This window comes from Gadus chalcogrammus, chromosome 6, assembly GCF_026213295.1.
Source record: "Gadus chalcogrammus isolate NIFS_2021 chromosome 6, NIFS_Gcha_1.0, whole genome shotgun sequence".
NCBI classification, from domain to species: Eukaryota; Metazoa; Chordata; class Actinopteri; order Gadiformes; family Gadidae; genus Gadus; species Gadus chalcogrammus.
The window spans coordinates 2,872,003-2,890,729 of NC_079417.1; the positions used below are offsets into that span (position 1 = coordinate 2,872,003).

An 18,727-nucleotide genomic window follows, 5' to 3' on the forward strand; every position below is an offset into this window, starting at 1 on the left:
TATTTAATGTTAAGTACATTTCAGGATCAAGTTTGAGATTCAGATTCAGTATTACTTGTTTTTGAAACCTGACGTGGGGCTGGCACCATCATATCTGTCTTATTTATTGCACCCACACATAATAGGTCCATGATACCATGCGGGGTCATTTCAGACGCCTTTGCCTCCTAACACCTTGTGATTTCCCTGGGTACACCAGCTGATGGGTCTGTGTATATATTGGGCATTTGATTTTCGTTTCAGAAACAGAAATATATTAAAAAACGAGTTGTAATTATGATTTCTGTTTTAACATTCAAAAAGGTATATACAAGGTGCTTTTCTTATAAAGTCAAAAAGGGGCAAACTAATCTAAAATCATAATTGTTAAATCATTGGGGGATTAGTAACCTGTGCTTAGTAACCTGTAAACACGTAGTTTGACAACTACGTGTATCAAACATGAAGCAAAGTGCTATGCCTATCTTAAATAATTGATAAATGTTATATTTCATGTCTAGGAAAAATATAATCATTTAGAATGAATAGAGGTAACTCAGAACAAGAGCACACTTTATTGGCAAACACATTCAAACAAAGTCACACTGTAGTTAAAGGACAATTCCGGTATTTTGAACATTGAGCCCCCTTTCTGGTTTGTTTAGGATGAAATAGAGTGGGTGACACCGAAATTTGAACTATTAGTCCTTTCTCGGGTATTTGGCTCATTTTGAATCGCTCCTGCCTGCTTCACAATGGTTGTCTGTGTGCATACACCAACCTGTCAACCCAGCAACCCTAAACGTTCGTGAAGTTTTAAAAAAATTATCGGCGCAATATATGGTCTCCATCCGTGTTAGTTGCTAATTGGAACAATTTTTTCAGATACCTCACAACCGCATATAAACTTCCGCTCGCTGCGTTACGATGGTTACATTGAGGTTGGCCATACCAGCTGTGACGACAAGGTCCCACTCCGTGCAGCACCTACTTTCGTGCTCCGTCGGCATCTGCCTGCACTTCCCACAGGCACACCACCAATTTACCGTGATCCTGGGGACCGCTTCAGCCGGAGCTTCAGGCGCCTCCGTAGCCCTAGCCTCCATCTCACGTAGCTCCTCTTGGGTGAATTCTGGTTCAAAACGATATCCTCAGCCGTCAAAATCAAAATCGAGTGCGTCCTCCAGAAGCCACCTTTCATATTCCATCTTCAGTAATTTTCCCTAATCCGAGGTGCTCAAGTCACGGTACATGACTTCTAACCAACGTAAACAGCCCACCTTTCCGGTTCGGCGGAGTAATGTCAGCGAGCAGTAATGAGTCTTCCAACTGAAATCAACTGGCGATAAATGTGCAATAAAACACGACAGAAACCATATATTGCGCCGATAATTTTTTTTAAAACTTCACGAATGCCACTAAGGCAAGGCAAGGCAACTTTATTTATATAGCACTTTTCATACACAAGGCAGACTCAAAGTGCTTCACATATAAACATTGTTGTACAATAAAATAAAATAATAGATAAGTAAAAGAAAACATATGCAAAGAAATGAGTAAAATAGAAAGTTAAAAAAGGCTTTTTAGTAAGTAAAATTGAAAGTGCAATGTATTTAAGAAAGTGAGAAAATTAAATTGAAAGTTATTTAAGATCAGATCAACAGACTCTCTGGAACCCAAGTCGGGACTACAACCCGACCTAAAGGACAATCTATTACAATATTCTAGGCATTACTCAGCAAATGTCATGTATTTTTCTGGTAAAAATAGAAAATAAAGGGAAAGTTAAAAAGGCATTTTAGTAAAATAAAGGTAAAGTATTTAAGATTTAGCAGAAAGCTAAAGCAAACATAAAAGTCTTCAATCTTGTTTTGAAGGTGCTCAGAGTTGGGGCAAGTCTTAAATCCTCAAGGAGTTTATTCCAGCTATTTGATGCATAGTAACTAAATCCTGCTTTCCCATGTTTCGTATTTACTCTGGGGATAATTAACAGATTGGTCTCAGAAGATCTTAGTGTTCTAGAAGGCTTATGTAGTGGAAGCATATCAGTTAAATATTTTGGGCCTAAACCATGTAGGGATTTATAGGTTAGCAACATGATTTTAAAATCAATTCTCTGACCTACAGGAAGCCAATGTAACGATTTAAGAATTGGTGTAATATGTTCAAATTTTTTGGTCTTTGTTAAAACTCTAGCAGCAGCATTCTGAACAAGCTGAAGCTTCCTTAGAGTTTGTTTTGGGAGACCTGTAAGGAGACCATTGCAGTAATCAAGCTTACTAGTGATAAAGGCATGTACAAATGTCTAACCACTCGGTTACTTGCAAATTTTTGAAAACGAACGTTTAGGGTTGCTGGGTTGACAGGTTGGTGTATCCACACAGACAACCATTGTGAAGCAGGCATTGTGAATGAGCCAAATACCCGAGAAAGGACTAATAGTTCAAATTTCGGTGTCACCCACTCTATTTCATCCTAAACAAACCAGAAAGGGGGCTCAATGTTCAAAATACCGGAATTGTCCTTTAAATATTGCGTGAGAAATGCAAAGCGAATTATATACAATTATCTATTAACGAACGAAACGAATAATACTAAAAACAATACAATTCAAAATTATTTAAATTATTATTAGGCTAATCCAACACTCCAACCAATAATAAGGAACTAAGTTAAAAACTATTTACATGCCCTGGATAAACTAAAGTACAAGAGCTAAAAACATTTAAATGTCAAGGTTTCTGGCCAGAAACGCCAACATGTTCACTTTTTCTGGATTTAACAAACTGCGGAGTGGGGTAGCAACACTACCGGCAGTGCTGAACACACGTTCAGATGGAGCGCTGGTAGCACAAAAACATTAATATTTACGTGCAAGCCGTCCCTTGTTATTTTTCCACCCAGTTAGAGGGTTTTCTTCACCATCAACAGCCATTTCCTGCAGGTTCAGTGTAATCTCTGCTGTGGCTTTCTGATTTGGTGTGAGAGTGGCGGTTGTAGCTGGTCTTTTCCCAAGAAGGCTGCCAAGCAAGCTTTTCTTCTTCTTGGGCGCGGGGCCAGCACCAGATTCCTCTTCCTCTTTCACTTTTCGTACTCAACGGCAGCCATCTTAGCTACGTAGCGGAAGAGGGCGGAGCCAGGCTGAGCCAAAGTCGGTGCATTTTCCACATAGCCTGCATTAATAGTCATTTTGTAGTTTTTATAGCTTTGTATAGCTGCTAGGCGTAAAGAGTTCACCGATCAAAGCGGGATGTTTATTGCGGGGGAGGAGCCGCGGCGGCAGTCGTGATCGTAATTTCCGGTTAGTGCACGGAGTATTCGATTTGGAAAAACACTGACATCTGAAAATTGGCGCACTTATTGAGTGTAGATAGTGTAGTTTGTTTAAGTGTAGTCATGGAAGTATGGATATCGGAACACGTGTCGGACTTCAGCTTGATGCTTCTGCTGCCGCCGCCATCTTCGCTACCAGTTCTGTTTTTAAATTACTAAGCTCAGGTGGCTTCATGTGGTCCCCTCTGTTTCGTGGGTCAAGCAGTTTTGCTTTGCGCGTCATCTTCTGGGAGGCATCATTGTCATATTTCCCTTCAATCTTCTCCAGGATGACGCGCTTCAAGTCAGCTGTGAGTTGCGTATCCACCTCTGACGCCTCCAGCTCCTCAATGACAAACTTCCTTTACCTTTTTAAATAACATAATAACATTAGTATTCGAAATATTTTTTATAATAATGAAATTAAAACTAAACTAAAAAATAATAAAATATGTAACAACCCCCCCCCCCCCCCCCCCCCCCCGACCCCGCCGATGCCATCGGCCATCACAATGTTTTGCCCTCAAGAGCGTCAATCGGCCATTTCCTTGACATCGCCCAACCCTATCATGAAGTCAACTTCCATTTGATGATTTTGACATGATCTACTGGATGTATATTAAATGTTACCACTAAGGCCCGACCGATATTGATTTTTGAGTGCCTATGCCGATTATTTTCAGAGAAAAATTACGATTACGATTTAATCGGCCGATTAAAAACAAAACAAAAAAAAGCATATAAAACATAGTTTTTGATACCTTGAATATACTTTAAACACTTTTGACGAATATGTGAATTGTATGCAGAACCTTTGAGTGTTTTAGAATACATTTACAGTCAAAAATTAGTGCAATGTAAAATGTAAAATATTAACTAACTCCCAATGTGCTGCGCTCGTGAGCATTGACTAACACGTGCGTGCTGAGCAGTATGGTCTCACCGTTTCTCACCGATTCTACAGTATAACAAATTAACATGGCCTGGGACCTAAAGAAAAACAGGCACAACATGCTCAAACAACGCGTCTTGTGTACATTGGTGAGGTAAGGGCGCAGATGCCTGAGCGAGTGTGCTTCATGTTGTACGGTAAAATTCAATCTCCTCTTTTTTACTCCAGCTAAAGTTGTTAGTTGGCAAGGCGAGTAGGAGCGCAATCTGCAGGATACTAAGCGCAATAACATTTCTAAAAAAATAAATATATAATAAAAATCGGTTGTAATCGGCATCTTTTTGGCAGATGTTGACTATTTTCGAAAAGGCTATAATCGGCCGATTAAATCGGCAGGCCGATGAATCGGCCCTAGTTACCACCTATTCCCATACATAATTACGTGTACCCTGGGTTTATTTAAAATTATGTATAGATAACGTGTCTGTTTGATGGAAAACCATGTTAACAGGCTAGAAGTTAGCCTAGCGTTATCAGCTAACTCACGTCAGCATAGCCACTAGCAGCAAGCTGTTATTGAGACAGCAAACAATTTAAAACTAAACATTAATATCCAGTTTAAATGATATTCTCTCATCTATCTCTCTCTCGCCATCATCCTCTCCCAATCTCTGACTGTAGGCATTTGCAGACATGGGGGTACAGAGCCTGAGCTGCCTCGCACACACATTGCAACTAGTGGTCATCACAGGCCTTCTCGCCCAGCGAAGCATCATCGATGCTGTCGCCAACGCATGGAAGCTTGTGGGTAATTTTAAGCATTCACCAAAGGCCTACTCCATCCTCGAAGACATTCAGGTTATCATTTTATTACGTTATCTTTTTAGTAATTGCCCTTTTCCCCTCCCTGTCATGTGTTTGGAATAATGCAGTTTAATCGTATCACATTGACGTGTGTTAAAACACAATGTTAAAACACGTGACATCGGAAATCGGTATCGGAAAACCAGTATCGGGAAATAAATATAATCGGATCGGGAGCTAAAAAATGAGATCGGGACATCTCTAATCACAATCCAATATAACACTGTCTATATTATAACACTTATAACACTCAAGAAAGACACTTCAGTGTGTGTGTGTGTGTGTGTGTGTGTGTGTGTGTGTGTGTGTGTGTGTGTGTGTGTGTGTGTGTGTGTGTGTGTGTGTGTGTGTGTGTGTGTGTGTGTGTGTGTGTGTGTGTGTGTGCGTGCGTGCGTGTGCCGGCGCAGTGTTAGTTCGTTCCGTCCCAGTTCTGTTCTGTTCGGGCTGCGCACGGTGTGGTTGTATTCTGTTTCAGTGTAAATGGTTAGGTGGGGTGCAGGGATTACGATACTACAGCAGAGACAGCACTTCAGGATGTGCGATGGCTGGCAGGGCAAAGCCCTCCCGAAACGTCCCCAGCTCTCGGGCAGCTCCAGGCAATCACGTAGGACAGCTTCCTTCCTCGCAATAATCACACGGAGGGCCTCTTTTCACCGACGTTCAGACTCCCAGGCAACCACGCAGGACAGCGTCCTCCCTCGTAACAATCAGACGGAGGGCCTCTTTGCCCCGTCGCCTCCACTGACGTCCAGACTCACTCCACTACGAAACGCTCAAAACCGCCGCACCAATCTCAGCGACCGAGTTGACGCAAAACCGTACCAGTTTGACTGGAACAACTTGGTACTAAACTTAACTTGGTACTAAACTTATCTAACAAAACAAAACGGAAAAACCAGCATGCAACCGCATTACATCGCCTTGCACACCGCCTGGCTCGTTCACTGTCTTCCCGCTCGTTCACTGTCTGTCTTCCCGCTCCCCTCTTCCCGCCCGTTTTCTCTTAAAGGCGCAGTCTATATTTGTACCCGTTACATATGGGGTCAGATTAGAACAGTCTCATTAAAGGTTGGGTATGCGATTTGCGAAACGCCAGCAGATTTTGAAAATACACAACTCAAATGGTCCTACCCCCTCTCCTTCAACGCTGACTCTGACTCCACCCATTCCAAGTACCTGGACGCGCAATCATGCACGAGCGCGAACAGAGATGCGCGAGAGCGAGCCAGGCTAGCGTAGGTTTTCGTTTAACAACATGGCACTACATTCAGCTGTAAGTTGCACCCAGTACCACGGGAAGTACTTTTGGGGGTGCTGCAACACCCCCTGTCCGAGGCCCTGTCTTATCACAGAAAACGATAATTTCTAAAAACTCCGGCCAAAGTGGAGATTTCTGAAAACGTCAGTTATGTGTTGTCGTGTCAACGGGGAGAAACGGGATTTTAGGTTCTGAAGCGTCACATTATGCACCAGGAAATGCTTAACGTCATGTGAGCGCCCGCTGTACCGTATTGGTCCGAATATAAACACAAACCCCATTGTAAGACGACCTATATTTGGAAAAAAGATTTGAAGACCAGATCTTGTTTTTATGAATAAATAAATTGTATTCATTGAAATAATATACGAAAATAAAAAGGCATAGAATAAAACACTGCATTGCCACTAAACAGTAGTGAAAATAGGCCGTACTGATGTGTACACCAAAGACTATTCCTGACACTCCTCTGCCCCGCTGTGTTCGCTCTGGCTGTGGTCGCTACGAACTGTTTCGGCCCGTGGCAAAGCGAGTCATCCTCGCTGCTGTCCAAGGCATTTTGAGACGCAGCATTTATTTAATGCTCATATGACCTAGTGCTGAAAAAAGGTTATATGAAAAAGTGTGAGGGTAGCGGTGGTGCGCTAAACTTGTTCTGTGAGCAGCTGGATGTGAACCATGGTGTGAAGGAAGTGAACACAACGATCGATTTTCAACTGTGCGCGCATGCACTGGTGTAATTGAGCTGCGCTGCTATATATCTTTTTTATCAATGTAACGAGTTGCGAGTCTAGTGCAGGCTGAGTTTTTTTTTTCCAGCACCCCCTGCTGAGAATACGTTCTCGCGGCTATGGTTGCACCAGATGTTATAAACATTAAACGGTCACATAAATCATTACTATTTTTAGAAAATGTATGTTTGTTTCATATAATTGTATTGGAAGTCCTGGTTTTCACTAGGGTTGCCGCGGTGTGGACATTTTCACAACGAGTAATACACTCGTCTCAACACCGGTATTACCGAGTATAAACGGTATAAACTTTGAAACTAGGTCAACCGCCACACAAGCATCGGTTTTTAGACCCTTCTCGTCCTTCAGTGGCCGCCAACGTTCGAAAGCAGCGCCTAGGATTATTCTTGATTTCAGTTTTTCTCTTTCAGCGTTTTTATTACCAATTACTCTCTGCAAAAGAGTTTTCCTTCTCTTTGCTGGTGGTGGTGGTGGTGGTGGGGATGGTGGCGTCTTGTCTGCCATGGTAATTGTCTTCTACTGCTAGGTCCAAATGTGGATTAACTAGTTCCAGCAGCTACCGCAGGATAACAACAAACAGGAGCTTGCTCTGGGTCACGAGCTCTGGGTCACGAGTACTGCACGAAGGGGTCGCGCGCGGGGCGCGGGGGAGGGGGAGTGCAGTACGACCGTTGATTGACGTACTTACTGTCCAATGCAACGAGGTGGCAATCCAAATGATTGGCTGGAGTTTTTCGAGCCCTGCCCGTTCCACAGATGATTGACTTGTTTAATTTTCATGTCGGTACTTCTAATTCAGTGGCTGTAAGCGGGTTATGATAAGGATTTCAAGTAATTTTGCAAAAATGGCCAAAAAAGCAAATTCCATACCCAACCTTTAATAATGAATGCACAGAGAAGGATTCACAAATGTATTTTGTGATTTATATATAAATTACTCTCTTCTCCTAAATACATTTCAATGCACACACAAATGGATATCGGTATGTATAAATGTAAAATAAATCCATAAACAAAAATAAGTTTCACAAACACATTTCTAATCCACACACACATGTGCCTTGTTTTAAATAAATGTAATGAAAATCCATAAATATGTTAATTAATATTTTTTTGCAATTTTCACCAAAAATGTATTTGGATGTTTTTACATTTATACAAACTGTTAAACTTGAATTAACAAGACGCTTTTCATTTGTGAACTTGTTTGCATTTGTGTGTGAACTGGACTGTATTTATATGTGGATTTTTGAGACTCTCCTGACGTCGCTGGATTCACAAATGCATTTCTTTCAACAAGGAACTCTCTGTAGCCAATCAGATGCCTCCCTTGTTTTCAGCCAATCACATGACTGCAGTTCCGACCTATGAGTCCAGCTTCAGAGCCTCCCGGGTCAAATGTCTATGGGAAATAACATGGGTTTTTTGAATGATCGTACATAACAATCTGTAGGTGGCGAAGAAGTAAAAGCTGCGTCACGTTTTGAGCTACACACTTTTTCCATCTAGTTTCGACTGGGTTTGGGATTGTCGGTGCCGTTAAAGTAGTAAACGGCACCGACATTGTAAAAACCCAGTCACTGCAGTCATGTGATTGGCTTAAATCCAAATATAAATACAGACCAGTTCACACACAAATGCAAACCAGTTCACAAATGAAAAGTGAATGAAATATTTTTTGAATTCATATATTTAAGGATTTACATTACATTTATTTAAAACAAGGTACATTTGTGTTTGGATCAGAAATGTGTTTGTGAAACTTATTTTTGTTTATGGATAAATTGTTCATTTATACATGCCGATATCCATTTGTGTATGCATTGATATGTATTTGTGAGAAGAGAGTAATTTATTTATAAATCACAAAATACATTTTTGAATACTTCTCTGTGCATTCTTTATGAATGACACTGTTCTGACCCCATACGTTTGGGGAAAGTTCAATGTGCGACTGGTTTCGTAGTGGCTGTATTTCTGCAACACAGTTGAATTTCTGAAACGTCTTCAAATACTGTATTAGGGGCCCACTACTATCTATATTAAAGCATCCATAAAGTAGCATGCCATGGGACCTTTAATACTGTGTTTAGACCCGGCTCTAGGCCGTAACAAACTATTGCAGAGAGGTTGATGATTGAAAGAGTAAACTTAACATAATTTAATTAAGGACAACCAATAAATTGAAGTAATGATATGTGTAGATCAGCAGCATCAGTAACACAGTAAGTGGATGATGAATATATGTTATGTAGTGGTGTAGAGTCGACAAAGCAGGGTAATGGAACAAAAAACGGGAAGTTGAGCAGCCTACAAAAGGGAAAGCGAGTCAATCATTCAAATTGGCAACTTCTGAGAACAAGTGACAAACGTGCTTCCACTTTTCCATAATGAGCCACTGGCTCCTCCCACGACCTCCAACACATGAGCAGGGGACCCGCCCCCAGTCTCCTCGAGCCACGGGGTTGGCACAACTGTTAGTACTGTTAATACTGCGCTGTTAATACTGCTCTGTTAATACTGTTAATACTGCTCTTTGAATACTGTTGATACTGCTCTGTTAATACTGTTGAGACTAATATCTGTTAACACTGTTCCTTATTGGTGTATGGGAGAGTTCACTCTTTGATATGGCTGTCTGTAGGGCCTACTAAAAGCATACGGCTCCTTTAAATGCGTCTGCATAATTGAAACTTGCAGCGAAACTCGTGTGTGTGTGTGTGTGTGTGTGTGTGTGTGTGTGTGTGTGTGTGTGTGTGTGTGTGTGTGTGTGTGTGTGTGTGTGTGTGTGTGTGTGTGTGTGTGTGTGTCTGTGTGTGACTGTTGTTTGAGACCATCCAGTTAAATTTCGTCATACTAATTAGTATTTATAATATCGGTTTTATTGTGAATATATAGTTGTACAATTACAGCAGAACAACTATTTATTGAATAATGAATAAGGTGAACAATTTTAACAATCGGGTTTTAGATTTCTGTTCACAACCAAATTAACATTTTTCTTTTGGTTGTGAACAGAAACATCTTACATTTTTAGTGCACTTACTTTTAACTGTCCCACATGATCGGTTCCCTAAATAATAAGTAATCCATCCACTTTAAATGTGGTGCAATGTCTAAATTATTTCACACCTTATCTTTAGTTTGAACTGAAATTGTCAACATATTACCTGCTTATACCTTACTAATAAATGTCTAAAGTATTAATTTCCTCTTTTTTGTTTTAAGTTCATCATTTAATTTGTTTTACACAAAAGTGCATTAGACTTGTTGAAGGGATAATGTGGTGGATTTAATCTCAATCTGACTTGTTCTAACTTCCTCTTATCACGAAATGTTGGCTGCTGCCCATGCTCTTTAGCCTTCATATTTTAAGCACACTATCTCTTCACATAAACCTGTTGCTTGAATAAATGTTTCCTATTTCTATTTTGGTTTTACATCATTGAGGTCTCAAAGTTAGACCTAAACTGTTAAGGCTTTTGCTTCACGTCATAGCATCACGTCCCGATGATGGAATATAACTTGTATGAAGTATTTTTTATTGCCATCCATTTTGAAAATGTTGTCTTTGGTTGAAAATAAGACACAAGACACAGCAAGATGGTAATATTTGGTATTATTCAATACAAATACGGTAAACAAGTAGTAAACAAAATATCAGAAATACACAGTATGACTAATGACTGGTTTGTCAATGATAATCATATTTTAAAAGTAAAAACAACTATATAATAACAATAATATTTCTTATCATATAATTTTTTTTATTATATATATAATTATTGTGGGATTTTTAACCTCTGGTTTACTGGACATCTGGTCTAGCCCCTTACTCAGTTGTTTGCTCATCCCTCTAGCATTAACTCATCCCTGTAGCCCTTAACTCATCCCTAGCCTTTACCCATCAATGTAGCCCTTAACTCATCCCTCTAGCATTAACTCATCCCTGTAGCCCTTAACTCATCCCTCTAGCCTTTACCCATCAATGTAGCCCTTAACTCATCCCTCTAGCATTAACTCATCCCTGTAGCCCTTAACTCATCCCTCTAGCCTTTACCCATCAATGTAGCCCTTAACTCATCCCTCTAGCTTTTACCCATCGATGTAGCCCTTAACTCATCCCTCTAGCCCCGATCTCCTTTATTTTATTTTTTTTATCCTTCCAGTTCACTGTTGTGTACAGGACATCACAGTCCGCCACCTGCCTGTCTGCTGCTGGGTCTGCTGCTTCCTCTGAATCCCGTTGGGTCAAGGCTGAGGAACCTGCTGCTCCAACAGGCTCCTCTCTCGGTCCGACCGTGTTCATCAGTGTATCAATGTTAGCATAGATGTCATCCCCACTTTTGAAGAACACCTGAGTGAGATATATATGTATATATCATATGTATATATATCATATGTATATACGCACGCACGCACGCACGCACGCACGCACGCACGCACGCACGCACGCACGCACGCACGCACGCACGCACGCACGCACGCACGCACGCACGCACGCACGCACGCACGCACGCACGCACGCACACACACACACACACACACACATTTTTACACATTTTACTTATTTCATGGGAGCTCAGACTTATGGGAGCTCAACTCCTACTGGCTCACATGTAACTCACACCCTGGTTTCCCGGGTTAAAAACGGTTAAGTTTAGGGTGGCCTTGGGACAGAGATAGGGTTAGGGTTACCTGGATAAACATAGGGTCGGTTTAGGGTAACCTGTTTACAGATAAGGTTAGGGTGACCTTGGTAAACATAGGGTTAGGGTAACCTGTTTACAGATAAGGTTAGGGTTACCTTGGTAAAGATAGGGTTAGGGTAACCTGTTTACAGATAAAGTTAGGTTGACCGTGGGAAAAAGATGGGGTTAGGATTATCTGGGTAAACATATGGTCGGTTTAGGATAACCTGTTTACAGATAAGGTTAGGCTTACCTTGGTAAAGATAGTGTTAGGGTCAGCCGGCTACAGATTGTTTTCAGATAGGGTATCCTGGGTATAAATAAGGGGAGGGTTACCTGGGGGTTCCCTTGGTTGGGTGGAGCTTTGTTGATTAGAGCATCACTGCCAAGTCTTGTTTGGTTGGCCATCTTACAAGCTCTGGAATGTTAACAGTTGGGAAGAAGAAGAAGAGGAAGAGGATGGAGAAGAAGAAGCTGACCATTTTGATTGACATTGTGATTAGCTCAATTGATCCCACTGACAGACAGGGAAAGTGGTTTCAATTCAGATGATGAACTCGGTGGGATTGTAAGCTAAATATTCAATAATGAGAATAATTAAATAATCAGTGAAGAAATGGACATTCGTACGAACAATGGCCAGCAGTCCACGTACCTTACGGCACACACTGTTGCAAACAGCAGACCCGCGGCTAGCACTGCAGTAGCAGCTATCCAGGGCAGTTGGTCTGAGTGTGAAAAGGTGGCATCAGGAATTTGTGATTTGACCAATCACTGCATTTTAAGAATCCCTTGTGCTTATTAGTCATCAAAAGCCATTAAAAAACAAATACCAACCTACCAATTGGTGCAGTCCATCAGGGAGGTGACCTGGGAGTTGATCTACCCGTCCTATATTTTGTTTATTACCTCATTTTCATGAACCATGATCTATGATGCACAAGTCACTCCCTCAATTTTTTCTTACACGGCCTAAAATGTGTTTTTTTGCTTTTAGATCTTACTGCTGCATTTGAAACAGGAGACCATGTGATTTTACTGAACGTCTTAGGCATTGGGTTGGCTTATCAGGTGCAGCCTCAGATTTGTTTTCTATGTTATCCTTATGTTATCCTTTCTATTAGGAACTTTTGCGTGGCCATTGGTTAATTTAAATCCTCCACCTTCCATTAATTATGGAATGCCTCAAGGCTCAGTCCTTGGCCCTTTTATATTTTCCATATATATTTTACCGCTAGGTCAAATCCTTCATCAGAACATCACTTTCTATTCATATGCAGACTACTGCCAGCTATGGATGGGCAAAATGATTATTTTCCGGGAACTAGTTCTTTCAGTTCAGTTCACTATAACGATTCATATATTTGATTAGTTCGTTACGTCAGATTACGTCATTTGGTGTCTGCCCCCCCCCTGCGAGACGGCCGTGAGCATAATTTAAGCTGCTTCTAGGCTCTAACCCCCGTGAAAATCAAGAAGACATATTATATAGTATAAACAAATGTCCCACCAATATTTATACCACTTGCTTACTCTCTATATTTCATTCATGGTTTTACATTTATAATTTTATTTTACTTTACATTTAATTCTTCATTGTTCAGGCATTACAGAACTTTCATGGTCATAAATAAATACGAACTGCAGTTTAATTTCTTTGTTTGTTCTTAAATTGACGTAGAATGGAGCAAAGACTACTGGGATTGGGAAATGCGTTTATCCAATAAACAGATGGAGGTCAAGTATATTTTCGAAAAAATGTAGGGGGATATATGAGTGGCCCCACGTCGAATGGTATGACCCAAGATACGTTAGACAGAAAGCGCGCATATTCGACGGTACCGCCTTGTCATTTGTTTACCCAGGTGCCATTGCAACACCATTGCTACCTCTCATTGGCTGAATCTTTGAGAACGTTGTAGACTCAATCAATATAAGTCGCGGGGAGACGAAGCTCTGTTTGTTTGTATATTTTATTTACGTGACCATATTTTTGGTTTATGTTTAAAAAAAAAGAATCAAAGAGCCAGTTCTTCTTGTTTTGGGGAACCAGTTCTTGTCGTTCACGTTCGGGATTCGTTCGTTGTAACGAATCGGTCGCGACCGACTCATCGCTACTGCCAGCCCAATTTCTTGTTTGACTACAATAAAACGCAAACACAACTGGTCAAAGTACAACACAGAATGTTTTAAGTTGTTGTATATTTAAAACTTTCTTCCGCTAAACTCAGATCAATTGGAAGCCATTACCATAGGGGCAGGCCAGAGAGCACTTCTCATCATGGTATCCTGTTGCATCATACCCCATTGCAGAAATGTTGGTGTCATCTTTTCTAACTTTAACCACAAGATAATATCAGTCTTTGAATTGGGTTTCTGCAGTGTCGTATTATCTATAAAATTAGATTGTTTTTATCCAGTAAAAATCTAGACACTGTTATCAACGCTCTCATCTCTTCCTGCTTAGACTACTGTAACTCGTTGTATTACTGTCCCTCTCATTACAGCGTCTACAAACTTGAGCTTTGTTTCTTCTTTCAAATATCTCCTAATTCATCTTGCTTGTCAGTATTACTTTATCAATCCTACTTTTAGTAATTTTTCTTGTTTGTATGACCATGTAAATTACTTTGTAACTTTGAAAAGTGCAATATAAATAAAGATAATTATTATAATTATTATTATCATACATCATCTGTACACTACATCACTCCTATTTGTGATGGGAGTGTCCAGAAGTGACTCTATTTTTAAAGACCTTGTAATGACTGATCAGCCTCACAGCTGGTGATGCAATAGGGTCCCTTTATCTCCCTGAGGTCAGACCTGTCAGGGTTGGCTGTGTATCCAGGTGGGGGACAGGAAGCTCCTGGCTGGTGTTCCCGGCAGCGTTGGAGCTGTGGCATGTCAAGGCTGTCAGACCAGCAGGGCCCCTCATTGTGAGGGAGCTCCTCAACGTGGCGTTCTCCAGGTTGACTTGGCTAACAGACACGTCTTCAGAACCCAACACCAGTTTCCCATCCAACCACCACTCCAGAGACGGTGATGGTCTGCCCACGCTGTAGCAGGAACATAGCACCCAGGCTGCAATTCTGCTGCAGGCTGAAGAGGGCAGGATCCTGGGAGGAGCTGTAAATACAGGGAAGGGGGAAGACAACATCAAGAGAGAATTTGGAGAAGTCATCTTACTTCCTGTTTAACACAAAACATTGTTATCACTACATCACCAAACTCAGGGTTGTTCCTGGTTTTGAGTCAATCTTACTTTAAATGTCGACCTTACAATAAGCTGTCAGAGTGAACAGAAAAGCAAAGCAAAAACTGAAATGAATAGATGAGAAACATAATCAGGTTTGAATAAAATAACCTTACAATTGCTCAATGGTTTTGAGTCAATCTTACTTTGAATTATTGATCAACACACTGCTTTGTCTTCTGTCTTAGATCGAGGAAACCTTTAGATACATCACCAAGCTCAGGGTGGTTTCCTGTTTTGAATCAACTTACCTTGAATTACGATCTTGTAGACATTAGACTTTTCTGTGCCAATGTCATTCATGACCTCACAGAAGAAAACGTTATTGGCGTTCCACAGCTGGATGGATAGAGAAGATCCACTCCCGATCTTAAGGATGTGTTCTCCGTGTATTCGGTACCAGGTGACCTCGCTGACAGCAGGGTTAGCATGACTGGAGCAGGTCAGGTTCAGGCAGCCTCCCTCTCTGGCTGGAAGACACGGGCTGCCGACAGCAGAGGTGTTCCTGGGGGCATCTGAGAGAGAACCCACCAATCAGAGCCTAGCCCTCAGCTCCGGTGTCATGTTGGTCAGATGTTGTGAGTTTAACAAAACTGTTCTGAATACAATAAAATGAAGTAAATGAATTTAAAAACAGGAGAAGCATCAAAAGTTGTTGTTTATCAACCCACTGCTTTGTCTTCTAAGATCAAGGAAAAAAAGGTATATTTACGAAGAAGATTAATATAAAAAAGTAAACAAATAATAAAATGTACTCTTCATTGAAAAGGTAGTACATTGACTCACATGAGATACTGAGTTGGTATCTTGTAGACGTCACAGTTTTGTTCCCAGATGGTATGTAGTAGGCCGCAGTGCAGGAGACATTGTTTCCATGGTGAAGGAGGGAGGCGTTGAAGGTCAGAGTGGAGGTCACGGTATCGTTCTGCTGGAGCTGGGTGCTGAGCCCCAGGGCGGGGGTCCACGTCACAGTGGGGGGGTGGGTGTCACAGTAGGACGGGGCAGAGCACCCCAGCTCCACAGGAGTCCCCTCCACCACCGGCTCCTTGGGGGTGGTCAAACGAGGTGCATCAGGGAGCCCTGGGTACCAAACCAATTTAGAGCGGTTACTATGGAGACCCAAGCATAATCTGAACCACAGTGAGACCAATAGGACTTGTGAGAGATGTTTGTTTCAGACGGACACACATTGCACTTACCCTTGATCCTGATGGTCACTGGGTTTTTATAAAAATTATATTTTAAAGGACTTCCATCACATTGAATTCTAAAATAATATGGACCATTGTCTTCATGTACGTTGTCAAATGTTGTAGTACAGTTGTACGCTGTTAGATTTCCCCTGATTGTTGTAGAAATTATAGGTTGATCCTTAATTTTATACCAATATTTTTTGCATCCAGGCTTTAGCATGCTTTTATACTTCTCCTCCAAGGTGAAGGAACAAGGAACGGTAACACAGGATCCATTGAGTGTCGTCACACTTGCTGGGCTTAGGACCTTAAATTTTGCAGCGTTGCACCCAGCACCTTTAAAACAAGAGGTTGACAAATCCAAAGGCTCAATCGATGCACAAACTGTGACAAAACATTTGAATGCAACATTGAACTTGCTACAAAACAAGATCATTTATCTGAATCAATCAATTATTTTTAGTTAGTAATATTATTTACTAGGTTATTTGTTATTCTTCAAATTAGTTTCAAAATCTTATGTTTTATAGTAAACACTGAGTAATTAAGAAGTATTAGCAGAGTACTACTGGTATTGACAGAGGATCACAGAGACTACTACAGGTATTAACAGAGGATAACAGTGAATGCTCCAGGTATTAATTAACAGAGGACTACAGAGGGTACTACAGGTATTAAGAGAGTACTATAGGTATTCAAAGAGTACTACAGAGGGCACTACAAGTATTAAGAGAGTACTACAGAGGGTACTACAGGTATTAAAAGAGTACTACAGAGGGTACTAGTATTATGAGAGTAATATAGAGGTTAAAAACAAAGACAGAGATAACTTCAGTGCTACAGGTATTAATATAGTACCTATTAAAGGTAACATCAGAGAGGGTTGAGATGTTTACCTAGCAGGAGACTACAGAGCAGAAATAGTCTCCAGGATCCAGTCATGTTCTCCTCCAGAACTTCATCAGGAGAAATACAAAGATTTCATTAACTTCTGTACTACACGTAATATCGTACTACCCTTAAGGTATTCAGTACTACACTAATAATAGTAAGACATTGTTAAATGCTATAGAAATGTCTATTTCAAAATACCAGTAAATCTACCACTTTTACCATGACTAATTAAACTAATTTTCCATCATATAATACCAATATTCAAAGAAGAACAATGATAATAACCATGCATATGTGATGTGTTACCTTTAAAGATAACATTTGGACATGTTAAACTCTTGAGAAGTTTAGACAGAGATATAAACAGGAAAACAAAAGATAACACCCTTACATTAACTAAAGCAGGTATTGCTTGAATAAAACTAAAAATAATATATATCAATCCATGTAAACAGTAATTATGTTCCTATGTTCTATCAACCAGACATAGAGTTGACTTACGTGATAGAGGTGAAGGACTTGATATGAAGTTCCCGAAGAGTAAAAGCTTCACCTCATCTTTCTCTCTACGCCTTGGTGAGGTGAGTGAATGAGGAACTTATTAAAATGTACATGAGCAGAGTCATAACTTAGAGCTGAGCCAACATACAGGAAGAATATATAGTTAGAGATTAAAGGTTCAACAAAACCATAATCAACCAATATTAATACTGTTCACTGGTAATACTGTTGATTCTGACTTCTATTAATTTTGTTAATAATGTTAACACCGTTCATGCGGTTCTCTGATGATACCTTTCTCTGTTAACACTGTTGATACTGTTCTGTTAATCTCGTTGATACAGTTCTATGTTAATTCTTCTCACTGTTGATACTGTTGATACTGTTCTGTTAATACTGTTGATACTGTTCTGTTTATACTGTGTTTAGACCCGGCTCTAGGCCGTAATAAACTATTGGAGGGTGATGATTGAAAGAGTAAACTTAACATAATTGAATGAAGGACGACCACTACATTTAAGTAATGACATGTGTAGATCAGCAGCATCAGTAACACAGTAAGTGGATGATGGATATATGTTATGTAGTGGTGTAGAGTCGACAAAGCAGGGTAATGGAACAGAAAACGGGAAGTTGAGCAGCCTGCACAACGGAAAGCGAGTGCACTGGTGTCGAGGGCTTGAAGACTGCGCCATTCAAAATTGCAGCTTCTGAGATCACATGACACAGGTGCTTCCACCTCTCCGTAATGAGCCACTGGCTCCTCCCACGACCTCCAACACATGAGCAGGGGACCCGCCCCCAGTCTCCTCGAGCCACGGGGTCGGCACAACTGTTAGTACTGTTAATACTGCTCTGTTAATACTGTTGATACTGATCACTGTTAATACTGTTGATACTGCTCTGTTAATACTGTTGATACTGCTCTGTTAATACTGCCTGTAGCAAAGGTCCATGTCACCTAGGAGGCTGCCCCACCCCACCTAGGCGACTTGTTTTGGGCTCCTCTAGAGAAAGGATGCACGGAGTTGGTTTTAAAAATATGGTTTATTGCACCAGTGTGATAATGAACATGGCAAGGGTGCTCCGCTGCCATCCAGGAGATCTCCCCGAGTGCGAGTGCAGACGGCTGGTC

The 18,727-nt window shown here is 40.9% G+C and overlaps 1 protein-coding gene across 1 annotated transcript; it reads right to left on the reverse strand.

Moving 5' to 3' along the window:
• Positions 1-11,097: 11,097 nt before the first annotated feature.
• Positions 11,098-17,777, reverse strand: LOC130384783 (sialic acid-binding Ig-like lectin 14). The gene is made up of 9 exons (XM_056593124.1): positions 17,593-17,777; positions 17,094-17,153; positions 16,204-16,533; positions 15,791-16,084; positions 15,256-15,519; positions 14,575-14,877; positions 12,404-12,476; positions 12,085-12,166; positions 11,098-11,414 (listed from the first exon to the last, which is right to left on the reverse strand). The coding sequence occupies exons 2-9, from the start codon at positions 17,137-17,139 to the stop codon at positions 11,172-11,174; spliced, it is 1,635 nt and encodes a 544-aa protein (XP_056449099.1). The 5' UTR covers positions 17,140-17,153; positions 17,593-17,777; the 3' UTR covers positions 11,098-11,171.
• Positions 17,778-18,727: the final 950 nt, after the last annotated feature.

Coding starts and splice junctions, on each gene's coding strand:
- LOC130384783 (XM_056593124.1), bottom strand. CDS start 17,139: ATGACTGGATCCTGGAGACTATTTCTGCTCTGTAGTCTCCTGCTAG. Junction 16,085..16,203: donor AGTGACCATCAGGATCAAGG/GTAAGTGCAATG, acceptor TTTGGTACCCAG/GGCTCCCTGATGCACCTCGT. Junction 15,520..15,790: donor ATACCAACTCAGTATCTCAT/GTGAGTCAATGT, acceptor GTTCTCTCTCAG/ATGCCCCCAGGAACACCTCT.